This window comes from Odocoileus virginianus, chromosome 24 (assembly GCF_023699985.2).
Source record: "Odocoileus virginianus isolate 20LAN1187 ecotype Illinois chromosome 24, Ovbor_1.2, whole genome shotgun sequence".
Taxonomy (NCBI): domain Eukaryota; kingdom Metazoa; phylum Chordata; class Mammalia; order Artiodactyla; family Cervidae; genus Odocoileus; species Odocoileus virginianus.
Window position 1 is genome coordinate 25,355,777 of NC_069697.1, and position 26,641 is coordinate 25,382,417.

A 26,641-nucleotide genomic window follows, 5' to 3' on the forward strand; every position below is an offset into this window, starting at 1 on the left:
CTCGTCAACACAGGCTCCCCTCTCCTCCTCTTTTCTATCTTTGCCCCCACCCCACCCACCGTGGGTGGCCCAGACTGGCTCTGATCTTTTGACAAAGTCAGAGGACAAAGGCAAAGAGTTGAATCTGATCCTGTGAAAACCAGAGGGAAAGTCACCTCCACAGCCAGAATGATCTGAGCCACCCACACAAATCAGTGACTCTTGCTCTTTAATTTTTATGGGAATCGCCTGGGAACTAGCTTAAATTCAGATTTCTGGGCTCATCTCCAGAACTTTTGCTTCAGTGGTTCTGGATGAAGCCCAACATCTGCATATTTAACAATCCCCTCATCCCCCACTCCTCAGGGATCCTAATGGAGATGGTGGTCCATGGACCACACTTGGAGAAGCACTGAAACAATTGGGGAAAACAAGGAAGGGTACAGGCATTGACTTGGTTAGAGGAGAAAATGTTTACCATGACATTTAATCATGCACACCAAAAGAAAGAAGAAGCCATACAGGAATCACCCCAATACAATAAAATTACAAACCACCGATAATAAAAACCCGGGAAGATTAGCCTGTCTCTCCATCCTGACCACCACATGGTTGAGGGATGCTCTGGGAACATACAGTCTCTCAGATCAAGTGAGGGGACTCCCAGAACCCTGCCCCACTCCCTCTGCTGCCCCCTCGGTGCTGCTGGGCCATGAACAGTCCGTTGTCCAAGGGCAAAGCACAAGGGTGCATCCATGCCCTGCCACCTGCTACCTGGGCCCCTGCCCAGAGGGCCTGGCACAAGGTCAGTTCATAGTAAATGTCTACTAACCTGAAGTTAGGGAAGAAAATGACTAGGCAGTTTATATCAAAAAGTCTTTACATCTTTTCTTGGACCACAGGGAAGGGGGAGAATCAATGGAGGTGGCAAGAATGCCAAACCCAGGGTTGACACTCAAAGAGTAAACCGTAACTCCAGTGAGAAGGAACCTGGAGAGTTAGTTCTGGCTCCCTAGTAGGGGACAATCACAAAACTGACATTTGGGCTTGAGAGAGCAAAGTTTTCCCTGTTCCCCACTTTCCACCCTGGCCCCCTCAGACACCATCTGTCCAGAGTCCTATCCCCCACTATGCAAACCTCACAGATCTCACACTGGAACAGGCTCCCCCTACAGAGGGGGAGCAAAGAGCACTGCTGCTGATGGCCATGCCACCCAGGCCACGAGGGACAGTGGAACCAAGGTCCCCGCAGATCACGCCACCCTGGGAACGGCTCACACCTGTAAGGAGATACCAACTCAGAACTCTCTCCATTTCAGACATGGTATGACCCAGAGTTTTTCTAGAACCAATGATTAATTCTCTTTACACACTGAGGTACTAGTGACATGAATTCTTTTAAACTACAGGAAAATCTAAACCCATTGCCATCTTCCTGAAGAGGTATGGTTAGCAAGTTGGACTCCAAACTCTACTTAACTACATTGCAATGTTGAAATCTTTAGGCAAAAACTGATTGAGGACAGAATCATCTAGAAATAACGCTGCTGGAAAGGGGAGGGGAACAGATGACATCTAGGCTAGAGGTGGCATACACATCGAATGTTAAAGGTACAGATTTAAGAGATGTTTTCGGTAGCCCCAAGTGATCAGAATATACAGCTCATGGTTGGTTGGTTGGTTTTCTCATAAAACATTGTACCACCTGAGGAGTATTTTGTTTGGCTGAAAGACTTGGGAGATTTTTAAAGAACCAATGAACAGGTCTGAATTTGCCACATGCGTAAGCCTAAGCTTCATGGATGCTCCAGATGGGTCCATATTTTGGGTGGTGGTCAGATATTTTGGGCTATCCATGTCTCTCAGCTCCTATCTCCCTCACTCAGTGATCTATGGACAGAGGTTCAGTCCCCTATCACAAGCAATCTATGAAGACCATGGATACCCAAAGAAGCATGCCCACCCACACCCTCAAACTTACAGATGTTGATGGAGCCCACACCTTCACACAACCTGCAGGGGAGAGGAGAGGAGGCAGTTAGAACCTGGTTCCTCTGCTTTTGCGGCGTGCCTATTCTCCATCCTGAAGGCAGGGAGGGGAGATGAGGGGCGGGGCCTTCTGCAGAAGCATCATTGCTAGCACTGTTCCCTGGGACCCCTAAAGGACAGGGGGAGGTTACTTTGCAGGATCCAAAAGGCCACTTTATTCCCTGTTTGCTTCTAGGCTATGGAAACTTGGGATACTGGAAAGTAGGGGTGGGGTGACCCTTCTTGTCCCTCTGCTAAAATTCCAGCAAAGCCAAAAAATAGGTGATGGGAGCAGCCACAGCCTAACTGGACACCTCTGGGTGGGAAAAAGCTTGCCTAGCATCCAAATGGATCCATTTTTACCTCACATTCTTAAATGCTATCCCAGACACACACCTGACTTGATCAATTCAGAGGGAGACTGAAGGGTATGTAGTTAAGAGCCTGGACCCTAGAGCCGGCTGAACCAGTTACTAACTGGATGACCTTGGGCAGGTCACCTAACCTTTCCAAGCCTCAGTTTTCTCAGCTCTAACAAGATTGTTATAAGTTCTGTGTGTAAAGTGTCTGCAGACAGAGCCTGACACGAAGTAAACCTGATGTAAGGGTTTTCGGTACCCTTTGCTGAACACTATAAACAACTCATTATGATGAGTCATTATACCAGGACCTTGCATGCTTCATAAACATCTGTACTTTCTGCTCTGTCTCCCTCACTTTTTTTAAACTCCCAGCTTCAAAACTTTTTCTCCAGGAGTGTTCTCCTCTGATTCATTCTGCCCGACTCAGAACCCTTCTCCACTCCTCGTCTTCTCAGGGGATGTATGCTTCCAGCTCACCTTCCTGCTACGTGAACCTGGCTTTGCGACAGTCTCAGAACCGTGCCCTTACACAAGATTCTAGCCAACGCCCATCAGCAGCTATCTCCACGTTGAGTGATTAGGCCTGCTTTTATTTTCTGTGCTTTCTGCAATGAATGAGCATATAATCTAATTACATATGTTATATGTAAGGGGAAAGTGAAAGTGCTAGTCGCTCAGTCATGTCTGACTCTTTGTAACCCCATGGACTGTACCTAGCCAGGCCCCTCTGTCCTTGGAATTCTCCAAGCAAGAATACTGGAATTGGTTGCCATTCCCTTCTCCAGAGGATCTTTCCAACCCAGGGATCGAACCCCAGTCTCTCACATTGCAGGCAGATTCTTTACCATCTGAGCTATCAAGGAAGTCCCATATGTGAGAGAAGAAGGTCTATCAAAAGGGCAGTGGCCACCATATGCAAATACACTAAACAACCATTTAAAAGCTCATGTGTAGGGAACAGTGCATCATTTATTATGACTGAGTTACCAACACACTAATGACGATGGATGATTACCATAATGAAGTAAGTTTCACATTGTACACTGAGTGCTAGCAAGTGGGTTAGGGGCTGCTTTGCAGCGCAGAGGGGATAGCGCAGTTGGCTTCACCCAAAGGCCTGAGAAATGGACAGGAAATTTACCAGCTTTGGTCAAGCATGGCCAGCTGCCTTGGGCACCATTCTTGTCAGATTTCTAACACTAACAGTGTTCATATGGAGTCTCTCCGTGGGTGCAGCCCTGTCGGGCCACCCCACCATAGAGTTATTCTAATTCTGATAGTAACTTCTTCCTGCACAAACTTACTATGTTCCATTACCTGTTGAATCTTTGAGATATCCTGAAGCAGTGGATTTTATGATTATCTGTTTTACAGGTTAAGACATTACTTTGAAGCTAGTACGTGTAGTGCTGGGATCCAAACCTGGGTGATCTGGCTCACAGCCTGTGATCATAACCTCTACACTCTATTCCCCAGTCTGCCCTGCTCCCCACGATGGGACCCAGCTCAGAGGCAATTGTGATGTGGCCATCTCAAGGCTAGAGACCCTTGTACCGCCTGAGAATTAAACCTGCATTGCTCCCTCCCATGCTGACATCCCCTGGACCCAATTCTTGGCTCAAACTGTCAGCACTGCCTGAGGTGACCTATCCCTTTCCCGCCCCCCTCAGCTCCTCTACCTCCTCCCCTGAGAAGCCTCTGACAGTCTTCCTGGGACACTAAGCCCAGTCACCTAGAGGATGGGTGGACCCATGCCTGCCCCTGTCTTCTCTGCTGGGCAAGGACGCAGTGCTGCTTCCATCTATTCTCCGTTTCTGAACACCAAACTCTCTGGGCTGAGAGAATTCCTTGCATTCTGTGCATCCCAAAGTGAATGGCCTTTAACAAACCTTATGAATGATTCCAGCTTTCACAGCCCACTGAGATATGACTGAGAAAACACCCTTTCAGCCAACAGGGTAAAGTAGTTGCCTCGGAATGAGCTGTAGGTGCACTGGAGGGACAGCACAGGAGGGGACAGAGATCGCTGGCGTGCTAGCGAGGAGGCTGGTATCGTTCTAGCTTAGCCACTAACTAGCTGCAATCTGATGCTGAAGCTGAAGCTCCAATACTCTGGCCACTTGATGCAAAGAGCCGACTCATTAGAGAAGACCCTGATGCTGGGAAAGATTGAAGGCAGGAGGAGAAGGGGATGACAGAGGATGAGATGGTTGGATGACATCACCGACTCAATGGACATGAGTTTGAGCAAACTCCGGGAGATGGTAAAGGACAGGGAAGCCTGGCGTACTGCAGTCCATGGGGTTGCAAAGAGCTGGACACAACTGAGCGACTCAACAACAAGAAGCTGTGGTCTTGGACAAGCCTTTCTCCTGTCTGAGCTTCAGTTTCCCTATCTGGGAATAGGGCAATGGCTGGCCTCTCTAGGTCTCTAGAGACTTGGCCAGTTTGAATGCTCTCTGCCTGGAGGTGAGTCAGTGAGACACTCTTCTAGCCCCATGTGGGGATATGAAGTGGCCCTGGGCCGTACTCACCGGCTCTCCTCGCCTTCCAGCAGTTTGCGATAAGTGGCGATCTCCACATCCAAGCCCAGCTTGGAGTTCATCACCTCCTGGTACTCCTTGAGCAGGCAGGCCATGTCCTGCTTGGCCTTCTGCAGGGCCTCCTCCAGCCCCACCAGCTTGCACTTGGCATCGTTAAGGGCCACCTCGCCCTGCTGCTCCGCCTCAGCCAGGGCGGTCTCCAGCTTGCAGCGCTGTGGGGAGGAAAGGAGAAAAGGAGCTTAAGAAGAGTGCTGTCTGTGGGGACTCTGGGTCTCTGGGAGACTAAGGTCTCCCATAGCCTTGGTCATCCCAGTTTACCTCAACTCAAAATGGTTAATTTTTAAATTAACTAGGCAAGGAAATCACAGCCATTTGGAGCTTTCTCCCTTCATTTTTTAAAACTATCTTGTAAGACTCAATCCATGGTGAGCTGTTAGGGGAAGAAAATGTTAACACTAGAATCAAACTAAGGCTAATATTAGATAATTATCTCACATTTTTATACTACTGTTAGTTTACAAGTCACTTTCACAGATGGTATCTAATTTGACCTTGAAGTTACTCCTGAGCTTGTCAGAACAGGTGTGGTTATTTCCATTATTCAGATGAAGACATTGAACCTCAATCGGAGAGGCTGTGACTTGCTCCAAGCTACCCGATTAGTGAGGGCCAAGTCCAGTTTTTCAGAGGCTGCTGTATGGGAATCTCATTCTTTGGTCCCCTAAGATCAGCATGCTGGAAGAAGCCCCTGTTCCGGCGCCTTCCTTTTGTCCACTTAAGAAAGTATATGGAACTTCTACAACTCAATAGCAGAAAACAAGATTAACCTAATTTTTTTAATGGGCTAAGGACCTAAATAGACATCTCTTCAGACAAGACAAATAAAAGACGAATAGATATATGAAAAAGACGTTCAACATCACCCATCATCAAGGAACTGCAAACCAATCCTCACACCTGTCAGTTTGGCTATTATCAGAAAAGCAAGACAAGTATTAATGAGGATGTGGAGAAATTGAACCTCTGGTACACTTTTGGTGGGAATGCAAAATAGTGCAGCTGCTCTGGAAAACAGTTTAAAGGTTCCTCAAAAACTTAAAAATAGGATTATCATATGATCCAGCAATTCCACTTCTGGGTATTTTATCCCAAAGAGTCTAAAGCAGAATCTCAAAGAGATATTAGCTCTCCCATGTTCCTATTATTCACAATAGCCAAGAATGAAAACAGTGTAATGTTCATCAACAGCTGAATGGATAAAGAAATTGTGGTATACACATACAATGGAATATTATTGAGCCTTTTAAAAGAAGGAAATTCTCCAATGTGTGACAAGGTGGATGAACCCTAAGGACATTATGCTAAGTGTAATGAGCACCGAAGAATTGATGCTTTTGAACTGTGGTGTTGGAGAAGTCTCTTGAGAGTCGCTTGGACTGCAAAGAGATCCAACCAGTCCATCCTAAAGGAGATCAGTCCTGGGTGTTCATTGGAAGGACAGATGTTGAAGCTGAAACTCCAATACTTTGGCCACCTGATGCGAAGAGCTGATTCATTTGAAAAGACCCTGATGCTGGGAAAGATTGAGGACAGGAGGAGAAGGGGATGACAGAGGATGAGATGGTTGGATGGCATCACCGACTCAATGGATATAAATTTAGGTGGACCCTGGGGGTTGGTGATGGACAGGGAGGCCTGGCGTGCTGCGGTTCATGGGGTCACAAAGAGTCAGACACGACTGAGCAACTGAACTGAACTGAATAAGCCAGACACAGAAAGACAAACACTGCACAATTCAGCTTATATGACGTATCTGAAATAGTCAAAATCATAGAATTAGAGTGGAGTAGAGATTTCCCTGGTGGTCTAGTGGTTAAGAATCTGTCTTGCAATGCCAGGGGTGCGAGTTCAATCCCTGGTCGGGGAACTAAGATCCCATATGTCTCAAGCAATTAAGCCTGCAAAACTAGAGAGTCCATGTGGCGCAAGTAAAGACTCTGAATGAGGCAACGAAGATTCTACGTGCGGCAACTAAGACCTGAAGCAGCCAAATAAATACATATTAAAAAAAAAAAAAGAAAGAGTGGAGTGATGGTTGCCAGGGTCTGGGACGAGGAGGAAATAGGGAGTCGGAAGTCAGTGGGCATAAAGCAGGACAAACAAGCTCTAGAGATCCACTATAAAACATTGTACCTAGAGTCAACAATAATGTATTATACACTTTAAAATTTCGTTAAGAGGGTATATCTCATCTTAAGTGTTCTTGTTGTTAGTCACTCAGCCGCATCCAATTCTTGTGACCCCATGGACTTAGCCCACCAGGCTCCTCTGTCCTTGGAACTCTCCAGGCAGGAATACTGGAGTGGGTTGCCATTCCCTTCTCCAGGGGATGTTCCCCACCCAGGAATCAAGATAGGGTCTCCTGCATATCAGGTAGATTCTTTACCATCTGAGCCTTCAGGAAACCTATAAGTTTTTATTCTAACCACATTAAAATAAATATTTTTAAAAACCATATCAGAATGCAAGTGAGGAAAATTTCTAACGTTCTCTAACTTCACTTCTGGAAAGTAAATCATTCTCATATTTCATTATTTGGCTACTAATAGTAACAAATTACTTCTGATACATCTTACACAGTGGCTGAGAACAGCTAAACGGAGCGGAGAGGACAGAATTTAAACCAGGTATATGTGGGAACTCAGCATTATGATACAGGTGGTATCACAAACCAGTGAGTAAAGAAATGGATTACATAACACATTTTCTTACTGTATGTAGAGAAATTTAATTAAAAAAACTACTCCTTGTATACACCAAAAATAAAGGTCAGATGGATTAAAGACCTAAATCTGAGAGGTAAAAGTATAAAATCAGTAGAAGACAAAATTGTAACAGGAGATCTCTATGACCTCAAACCTTTGTAAGTATTAACTGTTAAAGCAAAAAGTGATGGATTTGGCTACATCCAGTTTAATGATTTCTATTTAGTGAAGGAAATCAGAGCAAAACAGACAAGTGACAGACTTAGAGGTTAACTGCAAAATGTATAAATATAAAGGGTTAACGTCTACATAGAATGGACAAGGAAATACTGGAAATCACTGAGAAAAAAGACAGAATCACAATAAAAAACGGGCAGATGATCTGAACAGGCAGCTCTTAGAAAGGAAAATGCAAATGAGTAGTAAGTGAATGAAGAGACAGTCATTCTAGTTAACGACAGAAATGAAAATTATAGTACCAGTTAGGTGCCATTTACATGTTATTAGATCCACAAGAGTTCCAAAGTCTGGTAACAGCAAATGCTGAAACAGAAGTCCCCGCTTGCCCATACTGGGAGCACTCCGACCCGGAACTCCAAGGGCACTTATGGAAAGTAAATTAGTGAATATATTACAACCCAACAATTCCATTTCTTGCTTTATACCTTCAAAACATCCCTCATGTGGTTACACATGGAAACCTGTAGAAATATGTATTAAATGTTCATGATACAACTGATTGTAACAGTAAAGTCTTGGAGGCAAACTAAGCAAGCATCCATCAATAAGGAAATGGATAGGAAACCATGGTTTATAAATAGGACAGAAATAATGAAACAGACAATTTATAGTGATGTGCATGGATTTCAAAGACTTCCAACTGGCAAGGGGCAGAATTTGAATGAGATTTATGGTATAATATCATTTTGTAAACTTAAAACACTAAGAGGTTTAAATGAATCTAATACACATATGAAATATATAGATGAAAGAGAGACTATAAAGACCTATATTAAATGCTTGAGAGTGAGTGCTGGGATGAAATTAGAATGGAACTGAAGATGAAGGATGGACAGTTGTAAATGAGAGAAATGCACAGAGGGTGGTAGTGCTCCGTTTGAACAAAGTGATGTGTCACTAGTTCAGGCCTGTGCACCCTAAGTCCAACAAGAGAAGTGGGGGGAGAGAGAAAAAGCAGGAGATAAGCACAGCACTAGACTATGTTGTCTGAGGTGTGTTTAGAGGAGAGAAACTGTGAAGGGATATAGAGGGCAACGAGAACAGAATTCAGAGAAGGTAGACCAAACATCCTCTCTTTGAATGTCTTATGCACTCTTGGTCATTCAGATGCAGATTGTTAAAACACAAGCCTCTTCAAAAGGGAACACTCCTACACTGTTGGTGGGAATGTAAGTTGGTGCAACCATTATGGAAAACAGTATGGAAACTGAAAGTTGCTCAGTTGTGTCCAACTCTTTTTGACCCATGGACTAAACAGTCCACGGAATTCTCCTGGCCAGAATACTGGAGTGGGTAGCCATTCCCTTCTCCAGGGGATCTTCCCAACCCAGAGATCAAACCCAGGTCTCCTGCATTGCAGGCGGATTCTTTACCATCTGAGCCATCACGGAAGCCCAAAATAGTATGCAGATTCCTTTAAAACTAAACATAGAGTTACCATATGATCCAGCAATCCCAGTCCTGGGTACATATCTGGAGAAAACCCTAATTTGAAAAGATACATGCACCCCAATGTTCATTGCAGCACTATTTATAATTGCCAAGACATGGAAGCAACCTCAATGTCCATCGACAGATAAGTGGATAAAGATGTGGCACACACACACACACACACAGAGGGAGAGAGAAAGAGAGAGAGAGCAGGAGGAATGTTACTCATAAAAAAGAGTGAAATAATACCTGTAGCAACATGAATGGACTTAGAGGCTATGTGCTGAGTGAAGCCAGTAAGAGAAAGACAAATACCATATGATATCACTTACATGTGGAATCAAAGATATGACACAGGTGAACTTATCTACAAAAGAGTCACAGACATAGAGAACAAACTATGGTTACCAAAAAGGGAAGAGGATGGGGAAGGGGATAAATTAGGAGTTTGGGATTAGCAGATATAAACAACTATATATAAAATAAATAAACATCAAGGTCCACTGTATAGTGCAGGAAATTATACTCAGTATCCTTTAATAAACCACAGTGGAAATGAAATATATATGCTTGTGCATGTGAGCTAAATTGCTTCAGTTGTGTTCAGCTCTTTTGTGACCCTATGGACTATAGCCTGCCAGGCTCATCTGTCCATGGGATTCTCCAGGCAAGGATACTGGAGTAGGTTTCCATGCCCTCCCCCAGGGGATCTTACCAACCCAGGGATCGAGCCCATATCTCTTATGTCTCCTGCTTTGGCAGGTGAGTTCTTTGCCACTAGCGCCACCTAGAAAGCCTATATTTAAGCTTAATGCCCCTCCAAAGTTAGCAGCAGCAGGAGGAAAGCAGAGAGCAGACCCCAGCAGCAGCCCACCGACCTGCTGCTTGACGTTCTCCACCTCGGCTGTCAGCCTCTGGATCATGCGGTTCAGCTCATTGATCTCCTCCTTGGTTCTGCGGAGGTTCTCACCCTGCCGTGTTACTGTGACCTTCATCTCCTCGCACTGCAGATTGGGAGACAGACATGAGGAAAGGACCAATGACTGCAAGGTGGCTGCAGGTACTGAGATGTTGTCACGCAGAGTCAACCCACATTCTTCCGGGATTGTCCCACCTCCTGCCCTGCTCTGCATGGACCTCCACCATAGCCCCTCTGAGTGCATGGGTGCATTTTCCAGGGAAGCTCCAGCTCCAGAGGTCCTCTCTGCCCAGTGGGGCAGTCTGCCCTCCAGCTCACCTTGGTTTGGTACCAGGACTCAACCTCAGCCCGGCTGCGGCTGGCGATGCCATCATACTGAGCCTTGATCTCAGCCACAACCGCATCCATGTTGAGCTCCCGGCTGTTGTCCATCTTGACCACTACCGAGGTATCAGAGATTTGTGACTGAAGGAGGCAGATTTCCTGTAGGAGACAACAACCAGTGCCCTCATCTCCAAAGCCCTCTCCGATTCTCCTCTCTGCAGGTAATTCAAAACACAAACCCCAACTCTGAAATTTGAGAAAATTAATTAGAAAACTTCTGGCAAGTCAGGAAATTTTTTTAAGTGCTGCTTTAAGAATAAAAGGCTAGAATTTGGATCATAATATCAAGGCAGTAAGGTGAAATTTCATTAATGCCTGGATCAACAGAGGTAGATTTCTGTGGATAGGGTCAAATTGGGTCACTCCACTTGGGGCCTCAACTACCCAGATCAGCTGTGACTGTCTGTATAAACCTAATCCACCAGTCCTGAATTTGCTAACTGGGCTTTCACACTATTTGAATTAATAAGATATGATTATTATATTCACATACCTAAACTTACAGTGTCAAATCTCCATGTTATGCTGTGTAGATTGGCAATGAATCACAGTCTTTCAAGTTATTTTTTTTTGTTTTTTGTCTTTTATTAATTGCAGTATAGTTCATCTACAATGTTATGATCACTTTAGATGTATAGCAGATGTATAGCAAACTGATTCAGTTATACATACATATATATCTTTTTTCAGATTTTTTTTTCTTATACATTATTACAAAATGTTGAGTTTAGTTCCCTGCATTATATGGTAGGTCTTTTTTGGTTATCTATTTTAGATATAGTAGTGTATATCTGTTAATTCCAAAAAGGAAGGGCATTACTCATTTCTATTTTGACAGATCTGAGCAAGAGAAAAATCCCTTGTTACAAAAGGAAAGGATCTTGAGGCCCTAGAAGAATAAGGAATGCTTAACTTTTCCTAGAAAAGTTTTCCTTCACTTGCCCTTCTGGAGATGGGAGGAGGCTCACCTCATCGTACAGGCACTGCAGGAAGCTCATCTCCTCCTTCAGGGTCTCCACGTTGGCCTCCAGGTCAGCCTTGCGCAGATAGGCACAGTCAATGTCCTGGTGAAGACACACAGGAGGGTGGGATAGGAGAGTGGTCCAGGGGACCTCTGCACTCTGTGGAGGCCCTGAGGCCATCTCCCAGCCCACCCCTTTCCCATCACATAAACATCAGTGGGACCCCTGGGGTAGAAGTGGGAAGGAGTCTGACTCCTAGAGACTTCTTTCCACTTCCTCCGGAACTAGGGATCCCGCAGAAGCAGGTAGCCTAAGATGACAACCCAAAATGTCAGGCTGCAGCCACCAAGTCAAACTGGTCCATAGATCATGGCCGTGTGGTGAGCACAAAGCCAGGGGTGGTCCTTGGTGCCCAGGGTCAGGCACCCCTCAACACCCAAGCAGCTGGCTCTCCCGTCTGAAACCAAGGCCACACCTGTCCTGGCAGATTTGTCTACCAGCCCTCTCTCCATTCCGTGATAACTAACAAACAAGGTGTGTCTGGTAAGCACAGTATTTATGAAGAGCATTAGCATACACTTCAACTCACCAATTTGAAATCAAAGAGAAATCATTAATAGTTTTCTCCCCTGGTTTTTCCACCGTCTCCACTTGCACTGAATAAGGACCACAGCTCCCATAGTCACTAGCAAGCTGAGAACTAACACCTCCCGATCTGGGAAGCAAAGGCCATAGGAGAGAGAAACTGATTTGAAAGTGACCATGTCAGCTTTCGGGAAGTTTACAAAAAGCCAATCAGCAGCATGATGAGGTCTCTTCTTAAGAAGCTTCCATCAGCACAGTTGGTTCCTGCATGGCAGCCAAGATGGCTTTGGCAGCCTGACCCACCGACAAGCCTCCATTTGCTGGGGAACCTGGTCTGATCACCACCGCAACTGGACTGACTCGAAATTAGCAAGATGCCCAGTTTCCGAGCATGCAGCATCCAAGATTTAATTCCCCTCCATATGCAACGAGTCACTCACCTTTTTCAGCACCACAAACTCATTCTCAGCCGTAGTCTTGAGAGCCACCTCTTCTTCATACCTGAGGACAGACAGCACAGTTGGCGAGGCCCCACCCAAGGGGTGAGGGCCTCAGGCTAGTCAACCAAGTCCTAGGTTATCAAAACTCCCTGGTCCTGCCCTGGACTTTCTGTGACTCTTAGGAGAAGCATCTTGGCCTCTCTAGACTTCTGTTTCTCAGTCACAAAGGACCCACCAAAGGACACCGGATATGGAGTCCTGATACCTGATTTCTGGTCCAAGTTTGGGCTGAAGTCGCTGCAAAAACCTCAGGCAAGTCACTGAATCTCTCTGCGTCTTGGGTTAAATTGCCCAGTGTGTGATCAGGTACTCAGTAATTATTTGTTCATTTCAAAGGAATGAAAGATGCTCCAGGAGGCCTTTCAACCCTAAAACTGTACAAAATGTAGTGACCCGGGAGGCCATTCTCTCCCTCTCCGCCAACATCCAAGACCTTGAAATCAGAGAAGCCACTTATGGTGCCCAGATTGCTGGGAGCATTTCCACAGCCCTCCTCTGCCAGCCTGGTCCATTCTCTCTTTCTTGCCTGTGAGGCTTTATCCCTGGAGCAGTCCTGCCCCAACCTGACAAGGAGTACCAGAGTTCCCAGAACATGGTTTTCACAACTTTTTAATGACAGGGTATTTGGGACTGCTATAAACTCTGAGCTCTATAATTACCAGCCCTCACACCCCCAGAGTGAGAGACAGACCCTGACACCTGCAAACACAATTGTGTCTGCATTTGCATCCCCCCAGGCAAAGTTTAAAAACCCATTGCTGGATCCATCCGGATGGTAGAGCCTGATCTTCCAAGACCAGAATTTCAATTACTTCCCAGTGAAATTACCAGCACCGATTATGTCAAAATCACTCACCACTCTGTCCATATCTACCAAGTAAAGAAGAGCAAGTTGACAGTGACCCAGTAAGTTTAAACAAGGTAATGGTCAGACTAAATAGATCGAATTAAAACAAAAGATTTACATGGACCTTTGAATTGTGGAGCCTGGCAGAACAAGAGCCTGATCACTCATCTGCCGAGTAAATAGAAGAATGATCCAAGACACTTGGATGGTATCTGCCAAATCATCCTCAAGGTCACTCCCCAGAGACCTCTCCTTTCCTCCCGTCCTAGCGCTGACTGCTCCCAAGTGTCTGTTCTCCATCCTCCTGCTTCCTTTGTTCCTCACTCTCCATCTCTCTTGGGCTTCCCTGGTGGCTCAGATGGTAAGGAATCTGTCTGCAACGCGGAAGGCCGGGGTTCAATCCCTGGGTCAGGAAGATCCCCTGGAGAAAGGAATGGCTACCCAGCCCAGGAATCTTGCTTGAAGAATTCCATGGACAGAGAATCCTGGTGGGCTACAGCCCAGGGGTCACACGGAGTTGGACACGACTGAGTGACTAACACTTTCACTGTCACTTTCTCCACCTCTGGGTCAGTCTGTGCTCTGGATGAGTGCCCACCTCTCCCAGGCTGGGAGCTCTTCTTCCCTGCAAAGCTTTCCCCAGTTCCCAGAATGGGGCTGCAAGTGTTGAGAGCCGAGATAAGACCGAGCAGACTAATAAAGCAGAACCATCTTGGTAAGTAGGCTGGGATGACCCTAATCTTTAGCCACCTCCATCTCTGGGAAGGTTGTATGAACTCAGTCAAGACCCACTGCACACCTATAACCACTCCCAGCCTGGCCACACTCACTTCTTCTTGTAGCCCTCCAGAACTTCCTCCACGTGGTTGAGCTCTGAGGCCAGCCTCCCGCTGTCAGCCTCCACGCACTCGGCCTCCCGCCTCAGCGTCTCGATGTAGCCATTGAACAGGGGCTCGAGGTTGCTCTCGCAGCACTGGCGGTTCTGGTAGAACTGCAGCTTGGTCTCCAGCAGCTTGTTCTGCTGCTCCAGGAGGCGCACCTGCCATCCAGAGTGGTAGAAAGAGACTCAGGAGGAGCCCCGGGAGGTGACTGGTCCCCCAGAGCTCCCCCTGCCCTTGGGGATGATCCCTGAGCCGCAGCAAATGATCTGGCCAAGTCAGAAAAGGCAAGACACAATTGTTGCCCCCCAAAACTTCCCCTCGCTCCATCCCTCCTTCAAGAAAGAATACACAATTTATTTGTCATTTATTTACTCTGCACAGAATGAAATAACTTCTCATCCTGCAAAAATATCCCAGACCTCGTGTGGCAAGCCAAAAATGGCCCCTCAAAGATGTTTATGTCCCAGTCCTCAGAACCTGTAAATAGGTCGCATTACATGAAAGAGGACCTTGCAAGTGGAATTAAGGTTATGAAACTAAAGATCAAAGGATTAGCCTGAATTATCCAGGTGACACCAAGATAGTCACACCGGCCTTTTAAACTGAAAGGGAAGGCAGAAAAGTAAAAGATATCCTCAAAAGAAGGAAGCAGAGGAGAGATTTGAACCATGAGAAGCTCTGGTCCACTATCATCTTTGGAGATAGAGATCAGGCCTTGAGTCAAGGAATATGGAGGCCCCTAGACACTGAGACCAACCTCTGGCAGTCAGCCAGCAAGGGACAGGGACTCCAGTCCTCCAGTCACAGACCTCAATTCTGTACGTTTGCATGGCCCTGAAGGTTTAAGTTTTTCCAGGACCTCCAGAGGAAGTACAACCCTGCTGGCACCTTGATTTTGGCCTCGTTAGGTAATAGGTCTGTGTTCTTTTAAGCTGCTAAGTTTGTGGGCATTTTTATGGCAGTGATTCAAAAATGCACCCACCATGACTCTCCTTCACTCTGACCCCAAGGCAAGGGGTCCAGAGGGACTGGACCAGAAATCTGAAGATTTCTCATTGCCTAACTCTGCCATTCACCATGTCATTGTGCCTCATTTTTTCTGAGCCTCAATTTATTATTTTTATTTTTATTTATTTGTTTATGGCTGCCTTCAGTCTTTGCTGCTGCTTGCGGACTTTCTCTAGTGGTGAGCAGAGGTTATTCTCTAGTTGTGATGTGTGGGTTTCTCCTTATGGTGGCTTCTCTTGTTGCAAAGCATGGGCTCCACAGTCTGAGGTCAGTGGTTGTGGCACACAGGCTTCGTTGTGCCGAGGTGTGTGAAATCTTCCCGGACCAGGGCTCGAACCTGTGTCCCCAGGATTGGCAGGCGGGTTCTTAACCACTGGATCACCAGGGAAGTCCTCTGAGCCTCATTTTAAACTGAGGCAGTGAGAACACATCAGCAGCAGCACACTGGCAGCCCCCCGGTGCTATCTGGCCCAGAGGCATGTTTTATTTGGCCTGCACGTTGTTTTATAGAAGTCCGACTCATCACCAGCATTTAATAAGTGAGTGATTTGGGGTGAGAATCTGGCTTTCCCTCACCTCAACAAGCCTGAAACTTGGACGATGCTGGGTTATGAGCTGGATTTCAACCTCGCCTGACCTCTGGTGGGCAGCCTTGGGCAAGGAGTAACCTGTATGATCCAACGTCACCTTCATTTTGCCGAAGTGAGGGAAGAATGGTTTGGACAGCCAACAGCGTGTTAAGAATGGGTGTCCAGCACCTTTGCTTGCAGGCATGTCTATTCCTGATGACGGCGTTTGTCTAAGAACAAAGTTTCCACTCCTCCCGCCCCCATCCCCTTGGAATGCACGTTACTACAAAGTCCAAGGTGCAGATGTGCGCATGGATCACACTGGAAGGGGAGGTTTTCCTCCAATGGACATGGGTGGCTGTCCTTCCCAGAGCCATCAGACTCACAGAGGGAGCTTCACTGGGACAAGGGAAACCAGAGCTATATATCCAACCAGAAGGCCGGCTTGGAGACTGCAACATCAGAACAGCACCGTGCTACATCCCCTAACCCGGCCCCCAAGGATCTCTTGTTTCTCACCTCACTGTCTTTAATCTGTATATGTTTTGGGTAGGGGAGTACATCAGGGCCTGAAGTCCTAGATTCTCCCAGGCTTCCCACAAGGTGCCCACCAGAAAGAAGCAGGACAGGAGCTTCTGGCCTCTCTGTCCTGGCTCCCCTGTCCACAAGGGAGACGGCAGCGTCTCCTCTAGGAGAGACACCAGCCTCAGGAGAGAGACCCACCCCACCCAACCCCCTTGATGGCTGAGATCCAGAAGATGGGGCCCCAGACACACAGTCAGCTCCTGCTGGGCAAGGTGAGCAGTAGCAATAAACCTTCCTTTTCTGTCTGGTGGTTTCACATCCATGATTACTTTGGAATCTCATGGCAACATTTGAAAACTGAGACCCTGATTTGGTCATGTTCTCAGGGCCATGTGCTAATTCGGAACAGGGCAATCCCCAGGTACTTGAACCCAGTCTGTCACCAGGTTCCAAGTATCTTTCCCTTCCTAAGCCACAGCCCAGGGGACAACCCAGACACCCACCTTGTCGATGAAGGCAGCAAACTTGTTGTTGAGACATTTGATCTGCTCCTTCTCCTCGTGCTTCACGCACTGCGCCTTGGGGTCGATCTCCAGGTTGAGGGGTGTGAGGAGGCTCTCGTTGACCGACACAGTGGTGATACAGGGTGGGGTAGGCCCACAGAGCCCCCCTGCCCTGTAGCCAAAGCTTCCCCCTCCTCGGAGGGGCCACGCACAACTCACTGCGATCCGTGGGGACCCCACTGCACACAGGCTCCGGCTGCCAAAGCCCCCGAGACGACGGTAGCTGGGGCCCCCGGGGCTGCCCCCGTGGAAGGCCAGGCCGTTGGCAAAGCCATGCACCCCAGGCTTGGGCACAACGGCTGAGCAGGAGCTGAAGTCCCGGACCCTGTAGCTGGAACTCTTGCGGTAGGAACAGCTCGCCATGCCTCTGCGCGCCAGGCCAGAGACAGGACGGGGAGGTGGGGAGAATCCAAGGATGCCAGGACCCGCTAGCCCTCCTGCCTTTTATCAGGCAGACAGCAGGCCTCCAGACAACATAAAAGTCAGGAGAAAGTTATTAACACCATTTATGAGCGTGGGAATCTCCCACTAGGCAGGCTGAGAGGGAAGCTGAAACTTGCCTCCCTTAATAGATGTATCAAGGAGACCCTGTATCACAGTAAACCTGCCCCTGCCTTTTCAGCCCCACAGGCCTAGACACATCCATGAAGCCCCTAATTCCCCTGCAGCCCTGGGAGCAGACCTGACATCATGATCCCACACGGGCGAGTGGAGGCCTGTACCAGTGCCTTCTTGAGACTTGAAGGGTCCCATGTCCCACTAAGGTCCCTGGGCCCATCCTTCCCAGCAGAGCATGTGATGCCTGGAGCATCCTTCCAGGTGAGCACGGGCGAGGGGTCATCTTCGAGCCTTTCCCTGGCATGGATGAAAGTGGAAGTCTCTCAGTCGTGTCCAAATCTTTGTGACCCCGTGGACTACATGGCCCATGGAATTCTCCAGGCCAGAATACTGGAGTGGGTAGCCTTTCCCTTCTCCAGATCTTCCCAACCTAGAGATTGAACCCAGGTCACCTGCATTGCAAGCGGATTCTTTACCAGCTGAGCCACCAGGGAAGCGCAGCATGGATGAAGATGCTGGCATCTCTTCTTATGTGCTGCAGGCTGGCCAGCCACGAATCCCTTCCATTGGCACAAGGAAGACAACCGCGGGGTCATGCAGGTCATCCAGTGCACAACAACATCCTGTCTTATGGTAGAGTTACTGGAGCTAAGAGTGGCCTCTCGACTCAGAAATCATGCCTTCTCCACTTCTACAACCCTCATGGCAACCAGCACATACTAGCTCCTCAGGAAGCATTGCTTGAGCAGCCCAGACACAAGAGGGAAGGGCCAATGTGTGAAGAGCTCCTCCATCTAGTCCACCGACACTGATTGATGCTCCACTGTGTGCCAAGCCTGGAAGCCAGCCTGGAGGAGGTGCCTTCATTCTTGGGGGTGAGTGCTGACATCCCTCCAGAGCAAGACCCTGGTCTAGAAATAAGGACTGTGGGAAATAAGGACTGTAGACACAGTTTGCCTTGAGAAACCTGGTTCTCATGGGAAGACTGATGGCAAGAGAGGGAAAAAGGACCAATCAGGCAAAGGGGGTGCTCCTGGCCTTCTGAGGAGGGCCATTCATTTATGGTAGGCTGGGGTGGCGTTGTGGGATCACAAAGGAGGTGGGAGCCAAGGCAGGTCCTGGAAGACAGTAAGATTTGGCAGAGATAACAGAGGCAGGGGTGCCAGGCAGAGGCACTGGGCAAGCCAGACACCCAGAGGAATTGCCCAGTACTTGAGGCCCCTCGACAAACCAAGGCCCTCAGCCCTGGCCTCCCACCCCTGCCTCATAAGATACTACCTCCCAGAAGAACAGGGAGGAAATGGGCTCAGTGGGGAAGTGCCTGCCTCTTGGATCAAGTTCTGTTGGCGGCAGAAAAAGAGACTCAGATGTATAGAACAGACTTGTGGACTTTGGGAGGAGGCGAGGGTGGGATGTTTCAAGAGAACAGCATTGAAACATGTATATTATCTAGGGTGAAACAGATCACCAGCCCAGGTTGGATGCATGAGACAAGTGCTCGGGCCTGGTGCACTGGGAAGACCCAGAGGGATCGGGTGGAGAGGGAGGTGGGAGGGGGGACCGGGATGGGGAATACATGTAAATCCATGGCTAATTCATTTCAATGTATGAAAAATACCACTGCAATGATGTAAAGTAATTAGCCTCCAACTAATAAAAATAAATGGGAAAAAAATAAATAAATAAACCTAAAAAAAAAAAACAGTCCTGTTGGCGGCCCTGACTGCTGTGATGCCAAAGCCCTCAGCTTGCCAGTGTCTTGAGTAAAATACTCATTACAAGAATCTCTGTGTACAAAGCCAAGAACAAGGACTAACCTTCCAGAACGCCGTCTTCAGGAAGCATGCTTGGGGAAGGGGCATAAGAGAAACAGGACAAGGAGAATAAGGTTGGGCGGGAGGGGTCCTCTGTTCTCTCTATCTCTCTCTCCCTCACACACACACACACACACACACACACACACACACACACCACACAGGAGGAAGCAGAGTCCTACTCTAGGTGGGGAGCACAGGGATCTGTCCAGAGGGAGCAGTTCGTACCCCAGGAGCAAAGGGGCAGAGTCCCCAGGGTGAACCCAGTCAGTGATGGGATAAGAAGGCCCTACAAACTGAATTCCTACGGAAACAACTGACTCCAGTCTTTTGCTCTTGTGGCCACAAGACTGCCTCCCCTCCCCGCTTGCTGGCACAGCTCCCACACCAACCCTGACTGGTGGGAGGAGACTTGCCTGGGCCAGAAGGCCAGGCTGCTCTTCCACGTGGACCCGCTGATTAAGGGAAGCAAAATAGAAACTGCAATACAATTCGGAAGCTCTGGAACGGTCTCATGCTGGTCTCTGTATGTTCCTTAACATTCAACAAGAATTTATTGGGCACCAGTGCCAGTCACCATTCTTTGAACTTGGGACACACCCGTGAATAAAGCACACAATGACATGTATTTTTTTTTAAGTTTACATTCCTTGGAAAGACACTGACAATAAACTTGGTGGCTCAGATGGTAAAGAATCTGTCTGCAATGTGGGGGACCCGGGTTCAATCCCTGGGTCGGGAAGATCCCCTGGAGAAGGGAATAGCAACCCAATCCAGAATTCTTGCCTGGGAAATCCCATGAACAGAGGAGCCTGGTGGGGTAGAGTTCACGGGGACATGAGCAAAGAGTCGGACACGACTGAGTGATTACCCTGATGATGATAAGTCTTATGGAAAGAGTAAACAGTACAAGACAAGAGGAATCAGGAGAAAGACAGGGCCGCTTGTAGCAGGGTGGTCTGAGTGGGCTGCACCGTGAAGGTGACTTTGAGCCCAGGTTTTGAGGAGGTAAGGGGATGGGCCGCGAGGGCAGAGGAGGAGCCAGGGCAGCTACTCTAGGTGCAAAGAGGCCTGGCTGGTGCCCTCCAGGGACAAGGAGGCCAGTGTGGTTTGAATGGCAGGAGCAAGTTCTGAGTGTGGGCAAGTCTAGGAGATGCAGGGAGCGGAGGGTTCCACCCCAATCATGGAACTAGTGGGCTCCCATTGAGGGCATTGTGGAGCCGGGGGGCTTTGGCCAGAGGATGGACATGAACTGAAGTGTTAGATGACCTCCATGACATGACGGCAGCCTGGAAAACAGACTGCAGAGGGAGGCAACGGAGGAAGGAGGGGGAAGGGTCAGTGGGAACCCTGGGAGATAGCAGAGCCTCGTGCCAAGGAGGAAGCCCTGGAGGGTGTGCAAGTGGCCAGCTTTGGATGGAATCTGAAGAAAGAGCCAACCAGATTTCTTGACAGGTTGGATTCAGGATGTGAGAGAAAGGGAAGAGTCAGGAGGTCTCCGTGTCTTCGGGTGGGGTGAACCTGTCTCTGGGCTTCCCCAGGGGCTCAGCAGTAAAGAATCCGCCTACCGTGCAGGAGACGTGGACTTTATTCCTCGGTCAGGAAGGTCCTCTGGAGGAGGGTATGGCATCCCACTCCTATATTCTTGCCTGGAGAACCCCAAGGACAGAGGAGCCAGGCGGGATACAGTCTACAGGTTCTCAAAGAGTCGGACACGACTGCGGTGACTGAGCTCATGTGCATGCAAACCTGTTTCCACAACAAAGGGAAGCAGTGAAGCAGTGAGAAAAATGCCAAGATCAGTGCCCCAAACACTCATCCGGGCTCTGCTGACTCTATAGCCTGGCACAAGTCACCCACCCTATCTGGTCCCCCGTGTTACCAACAGAGCATGCCAGGGTCAGACTGAATGGCCTTCAACATTTTCTAGGGAAGCCATGGGATCTCTGTTTTGTTGGGAATCCATTGGAGTTCATCATTCCACAGGGCCCGTGCTAAGTACACTGGATAGATGATAGATAAATAGATAGATAATGAATACTTAGAGATAGATAGATGATAGATAGACAGACAGATACTGAACTCTCTTCTCCAGCCAACAGGCCTACTTCTCGCTGTGTCCCATCCCTTGCCTGTGTGCACCTGAGCTGCTTCTGGTCCCAAGCATTGCTTGCGGGAGTCAAGAGCAAACCAACTTTGTTGTCTTTGGAATTGAAATCATGTGATCTGCCCTCAAACCCTTGTGAAGCTAATCTTTTAAAATCTGAGTTTCACCTGAAATGATCACAATATTGTTTGTTAATTGGCTGTACCCCAATACAAAATAAAAAGTGTTTTTTTGAAAAACAGCTGATCTCATGCACAAAATAAATAAAAACAAGGGAAAAATCTGAGTTAAAATACCTCTCTCTTTAGCGACACTGATTTCTTTGAATGCCTAGCTCTGTCTCTCTTCATTAAAATTATTTGTGACAACATTGTCAGAATTTCATTTTCTATTCCTTCTTAGGGCTCTGAGTATGTATTCATACCAATAATTAAATTGAAATTTAATTCTACAATATACTTTTCTAGAGCCTTGTTAGATGATGAATGTGTTTTAAAGAAAAAAAAAAGAGTGTCCTTCCATTGCTATCATGGACTGGCAAGGGACAAGATCTCTTCCTGCTAGTTTTGTTCACATACAAACCAGGGCTTCCTGGACCAAGAAAACTAAGCCTTATGGTTTCCTCTACCCTCTGGAGACAGAACTGTTGAGGAGGGACCCCAAAACTCACAGACGCTCTGATCTTAGCATCTGTGTTCACACACCTGGCAGGTGTCCAACACATGAAATTCTTCACTCAACAATATTCAAGTCTTACCGTCTGTGCTTTTAAAGCATCATCTCCACCATCTGATGAGATAGCTGGTTCCATCCAACTTTGCTTCTTCTCCTCTTTCCTTTTCACTGAAATACATCCTTCCTTAACTCCAAGGAGTTTTTTAGTGCCTTATGCACAGTGTGACTTCCTCCTTTTACATTAAAGCTGTTTCTTCCATATAAAGTCAACTGCCCTTGAAGTCCTGAGTTCCATCCCAACAATTGATGAATTCACAATTATCTCCTTCTGTTAACTTTCCATCTAGGTTAATTCCCTGTATCTGTTGTGCCTGTTCAGGATTTAAGGAAGATGTGTGTACCGGCGGTCTGGGCAATGGTGACTTCCTAGGAGGACGTTAGAGGGGGACAGGCTGCATCTCAGCAGTGGCACAGAGTTGTTCCGGGGTGTGCAGGAACTCGGGGCAGAAGACTTCTTACTGTTCAGGACCAGTGGTGACCCAGGCATGGTGGCATCTCAGAAGTGGTCCCTCCCGCCTTCTCTCAGGGGGCCTCACCTGTTTACTCTCAAAGGTAGAGAAGATTAGGCTAGTTCATCAGCATCTCACATGGAGCATCACTTAGGCAGAGATTCTCATGGAGCCTGGCTTGCTCCCTGATATATGATACCTTTGGCCCAATTACAAATTCTGACCTAATCTCATTAATCTTGCAGCCAAAGTCACAGGACACAGAGATGAGCCATCTTGCCCCAGAAGGACCTAAGGGCAGGGAAGGCAGAACTTCCAGGATTACTGGGTGCATTCCTGTATTCCTGTATTGTAAAGAAGGTCAGCTTCTGGGGCTGAAGGGAAATGTGTATAATCACATCAGTGATCTATCCCCAAGGTGGGGTTGGGGGCGGTGGTGAGTGGCAGCAGTGTACTCTGGTGGGGAAGAGTATTTTGTCACTGACATTGTTTAGAATTGCTCGTGCTTGGTGATAATAAGAACAAACTGATTTTTTGTCAGTTTTCCTATTGGTTTTTAAATTCCTTACCAAAAAATACACTCCTATGGCCTACACCCAGGGGAGATCAGTCTCACTGTATCCTCAACCCCACCCTGTACATCACCAAGGGGCTCAAATACAGTAAGAGTTGATTCCTTGATCACTTAACACCATTGAGGGTGTAAACCAGTCAGTAGGATAGCCATCCACACAGGAGTTCAGAGACCCAGGCTCTGATCAGTGTTGTAGTTCTCACCTGGCTGAGACATGTGGGTGTTGGATGCTGGATTAATCTCCAAGGAATACAGTCACTAGTCACTCCTGCTGCCCAAAGTGAAATGAGGTGGCCTGACCTCACAGCCTGGAGGGGGCTGGCATTTTCGATTTCATCTTGGCCTTGGGCTGGGTCAACCTCACATCACCTTAGATAGACTTTAATGTAACAGACTTAGAAATCCTTCCATACATGCAGAAGCTTTGGGTCAACCCTCAAGTATTTAGAGTTTTACTAAGTTTCCCTCACAATTCCAGACCAGCAGAAGGTTCCTGCCTATGGATTAGATCCCTGTTTCTAAGAGGCTCTCAAGCTAAGTGAGATGTGCTGAGATGGGGAGAGGACAGGCAGACGGGCACAGAATAAGAGGCTGGAACCAGGACAAGAAGGGCAGGGGCCTGCTCATGTCCTAGGCAGATGGAAGGCAGGAGCAGTGTTTCTGAGGTGTGGGGTTGTCAGAAGAACATCATATCACTGGGGAAAACAGAAGGGGACCTGGGGGAACAGCTTTGAGTCTCCTGTATCTGATGCCAGAGGGAGAAACAGGCTGTTCTGATTTCTGAGGTGAAATAGCTGCTAAAAAGCTATGATTCAGATGTACAAAAAACTATGTTATCCATTATGGTTTTGCATGAGGAATGGAGATCCAGGGGATTTTTCCTGAGACCCCAGAATGGCAGCCAAGTCCCAAAGCTCAAAAGGATGTTAGTCCCCAAGGTCTAAGAGAGCTACATATTGGACCTGGCCATTACTCCTCATGGTCACAGGCCCCAGAGATGTTCTGGGAGGAAGCTAAGTGGAAGGGCCACAGTCTTGCCAGTGCCCAGCAGCATGGAAGGCAAAGTGTGGCCAAGTGTTTTCAGGCAGCATCAGTATTGGGGGACCTCACAGGAATCAACCTTCAAACGAGCTTGTGGGACTACTACTCAACTGTAGGCAACCATGGAGCCTGCATTCCTACCAGCTGTCACCTAGGCAGAGGTCTGCTCAACAATGCCTCCCCTTGATGCAACACACATTGAAAATCTCCTCAAAGAAGGAGGTGGAGGTGTGTTATGAGAGACCTGCCCCACCCAGCCAAGCCTTTATAGCTGTAAGCAGACTGGCCGGGCCCTGGGGAGGTGGTTAAAAGTGAGGTGAGAGAATAGATTAGAGCAGAGCTTAAAACTGAAATCTTAAAATGAATTTAAAATGTCTTAAATTCTGAAATGAGATGAGTCTAATCATGAAGAGTGGTTGCAAGCTACGGAACCCAGCCAGTGTAGTAAATCACCCCAAAACATAGCTTTTTAAAAAATTTTTTATTTTGTATTGAGGTATAGCCAGTTAACAAAGCAATGTTGTGATAGCTTCAGTTGAACAGCAAAGGGATTCAGCCATACTTATATTAATACCTATATCCATTCTCCCCAAAACCCCCCTCCCATCTAGGCTGCCACTTAACGCTGAGCAAAGTTCACGTGCTATACAGTAGGTCCATGTTGGTTATCCATTTTAAATATAGCAGTGTGTACATGTCCATCCCAAACTCCCTACCTATCCCTTCCTCCATCCTTCCCACCCCCAGCAACCATTAACTTCTTCACAAAGTCTGTGGGTCTAACACATAGCAGTTTTTAAAGCCAACATTTGTTTTGCTTATGAATCTGTGGTCTGGGCAGTAATCAGCAGGGTCCACTCACGTTCTGTCTTAAGGAGCTCCCGAATTCTCAGGCGGCACCCACGGATGCTCTGTGCCCAAAGTGGCAGCTGGATACCCTTGCCCTCTGCTGCTCAGATCACACAGGAGGAAGAGTGCCCAGTCTCAGCCCCCTCATTGCTTCTGGAGGATAGTGGTGGCCAAGACAGCCGCCCATGGGGTCAGGGCAACTGAGGAGTCCTGAAGAAGAAGAGGTTTGGTGTCTGTGTTGGGGTGAGGGAAAGTTGATGGGGACGTGAGAGGCAGCTGTACCCACAGATGCTGTCAGGCTGCTAGGGGACAGGGCTGATGCTTTGGTTCCCAAAGAGGTGAGGACACCCAGGGGGAAGCTTCAGCTTCAGGTTCCACTTAGGGGGTCACTTCCAGGGCTTCCCAAGCTGGTCATGAGACAGGGAGACAGCTAGATGCCAGGAGGATGTGGTGGGTCTCAGTGTCCTCTGGAGTTCCCCAACTCCAACAGCTCAGGAGGCTTGCCAGAGGAGAAATTTCAGGAGCCAAACAGGAAAAAAAAAAAAAAAAAATTGGCCCAGAAGCACTTAAAACTAGCCCTTTCCTATATAGTTCCAGGCTCTCATCCAGCTGCATCATACTAGCCTGATGTGCAATCCATTTCATAGATAAAAGCTCTGAGTTCTGGGGTTCAGACCAGCCAACAAAGATTCACGAGTCCCACTCTGGGACCAGAGGTGCCTTAGAGAAGATGCTCCTGGACTGCCAGCATTGCCATGCTTCCCCACTAGAGGGCATCCTAGTCTGGCTACCAAAGGCACCCAATGCCATGATTGGGGAAAAGCCATTTTCCTCCATGAAGCCTTCAAAGGTTGATGGACACAAAGTGCAACTTCCCTGACTCTTCCCAGCCTGGACTTTTTCACTCTCCCAGAAGCTTCCCTCTGAGTTCTCAGTACCTCATGGGGAACCTCCTTGGACAGCCCACAGTCATCACCCCCACATGTTAACTTTCTAACAGATTTTGTGTACCAGGCCTCCTTCCTCTGGTCCTTTCTGCTGCTGCTACTAAGTCGCTTCCTATGCCTTGTCAATTTCAGCTCCTTAAAAATCTGCTTCCAAGACACATCTACCCAGGCACCAAAGGCTCAGCAGAAGATGTCTGAAGGCTCCTCAGCCCAGCTCAGGTTGGCCCCCAAGGAAGCTCTCTTTCTCATCTCCTAGGTCTTTCCCACTTTCTTTGTTTCATTTCTGGTTTTTCTTTTAGACTTCTTGACCAGAGTTGAGTCCATCACACTTACCAGTTCTTGGCACAGTGTCTTCACCAGCCCATAGAAATCTCTTCCCTCTTTTATTCATCTGTTCCCCCTCATTTCTTATCCCTCCTCTCACTCTCCTCACCAAAGGTACCCACTGTAATGCATGTGCTGATGTCTCCAAATAG

The 26,641-nt window shown here is 47.7% G+C and overlaps 1 protein-coding gene across 1 annotated transcript; it reads right to left on the reverse strand.

Annotated features, from left to right (window-relative positions):
• Positions 1-437: 437 nt before the first annotated feature.
• On the reverse strand, positions 438-17,541 carry LOC110147077 (keratin, type II cuticular Hb5-like). Its single transcript, XM_070454378.1, has 9 exons — positions 17,032-17,541; positions 14,376-14,584; positions 12,639-12,699; positions 11,620-11,715; positions 10,586-10,750; positions 10,227-10,352; positions 4,904-5,124; positions 1,961-1,992; positions 438-1,259 (listed from the first exon to the last, which is right to left on the reverse strand). The coding sequence occupies exons 1-9, from the start codon at positions 17,452-17,454 to the stop codon at positions 1,108-1,110; spliced, it is 1,485 nt and encodes a 494-aa protein (XP_070310479.1). The 5' UTR covers positions 17,455-17,541; the 3' UTR covers positions 438-1,107.
• Between the last annotated feature and the right edge of the window lie 9,100 nt (positions 17,542-26,641).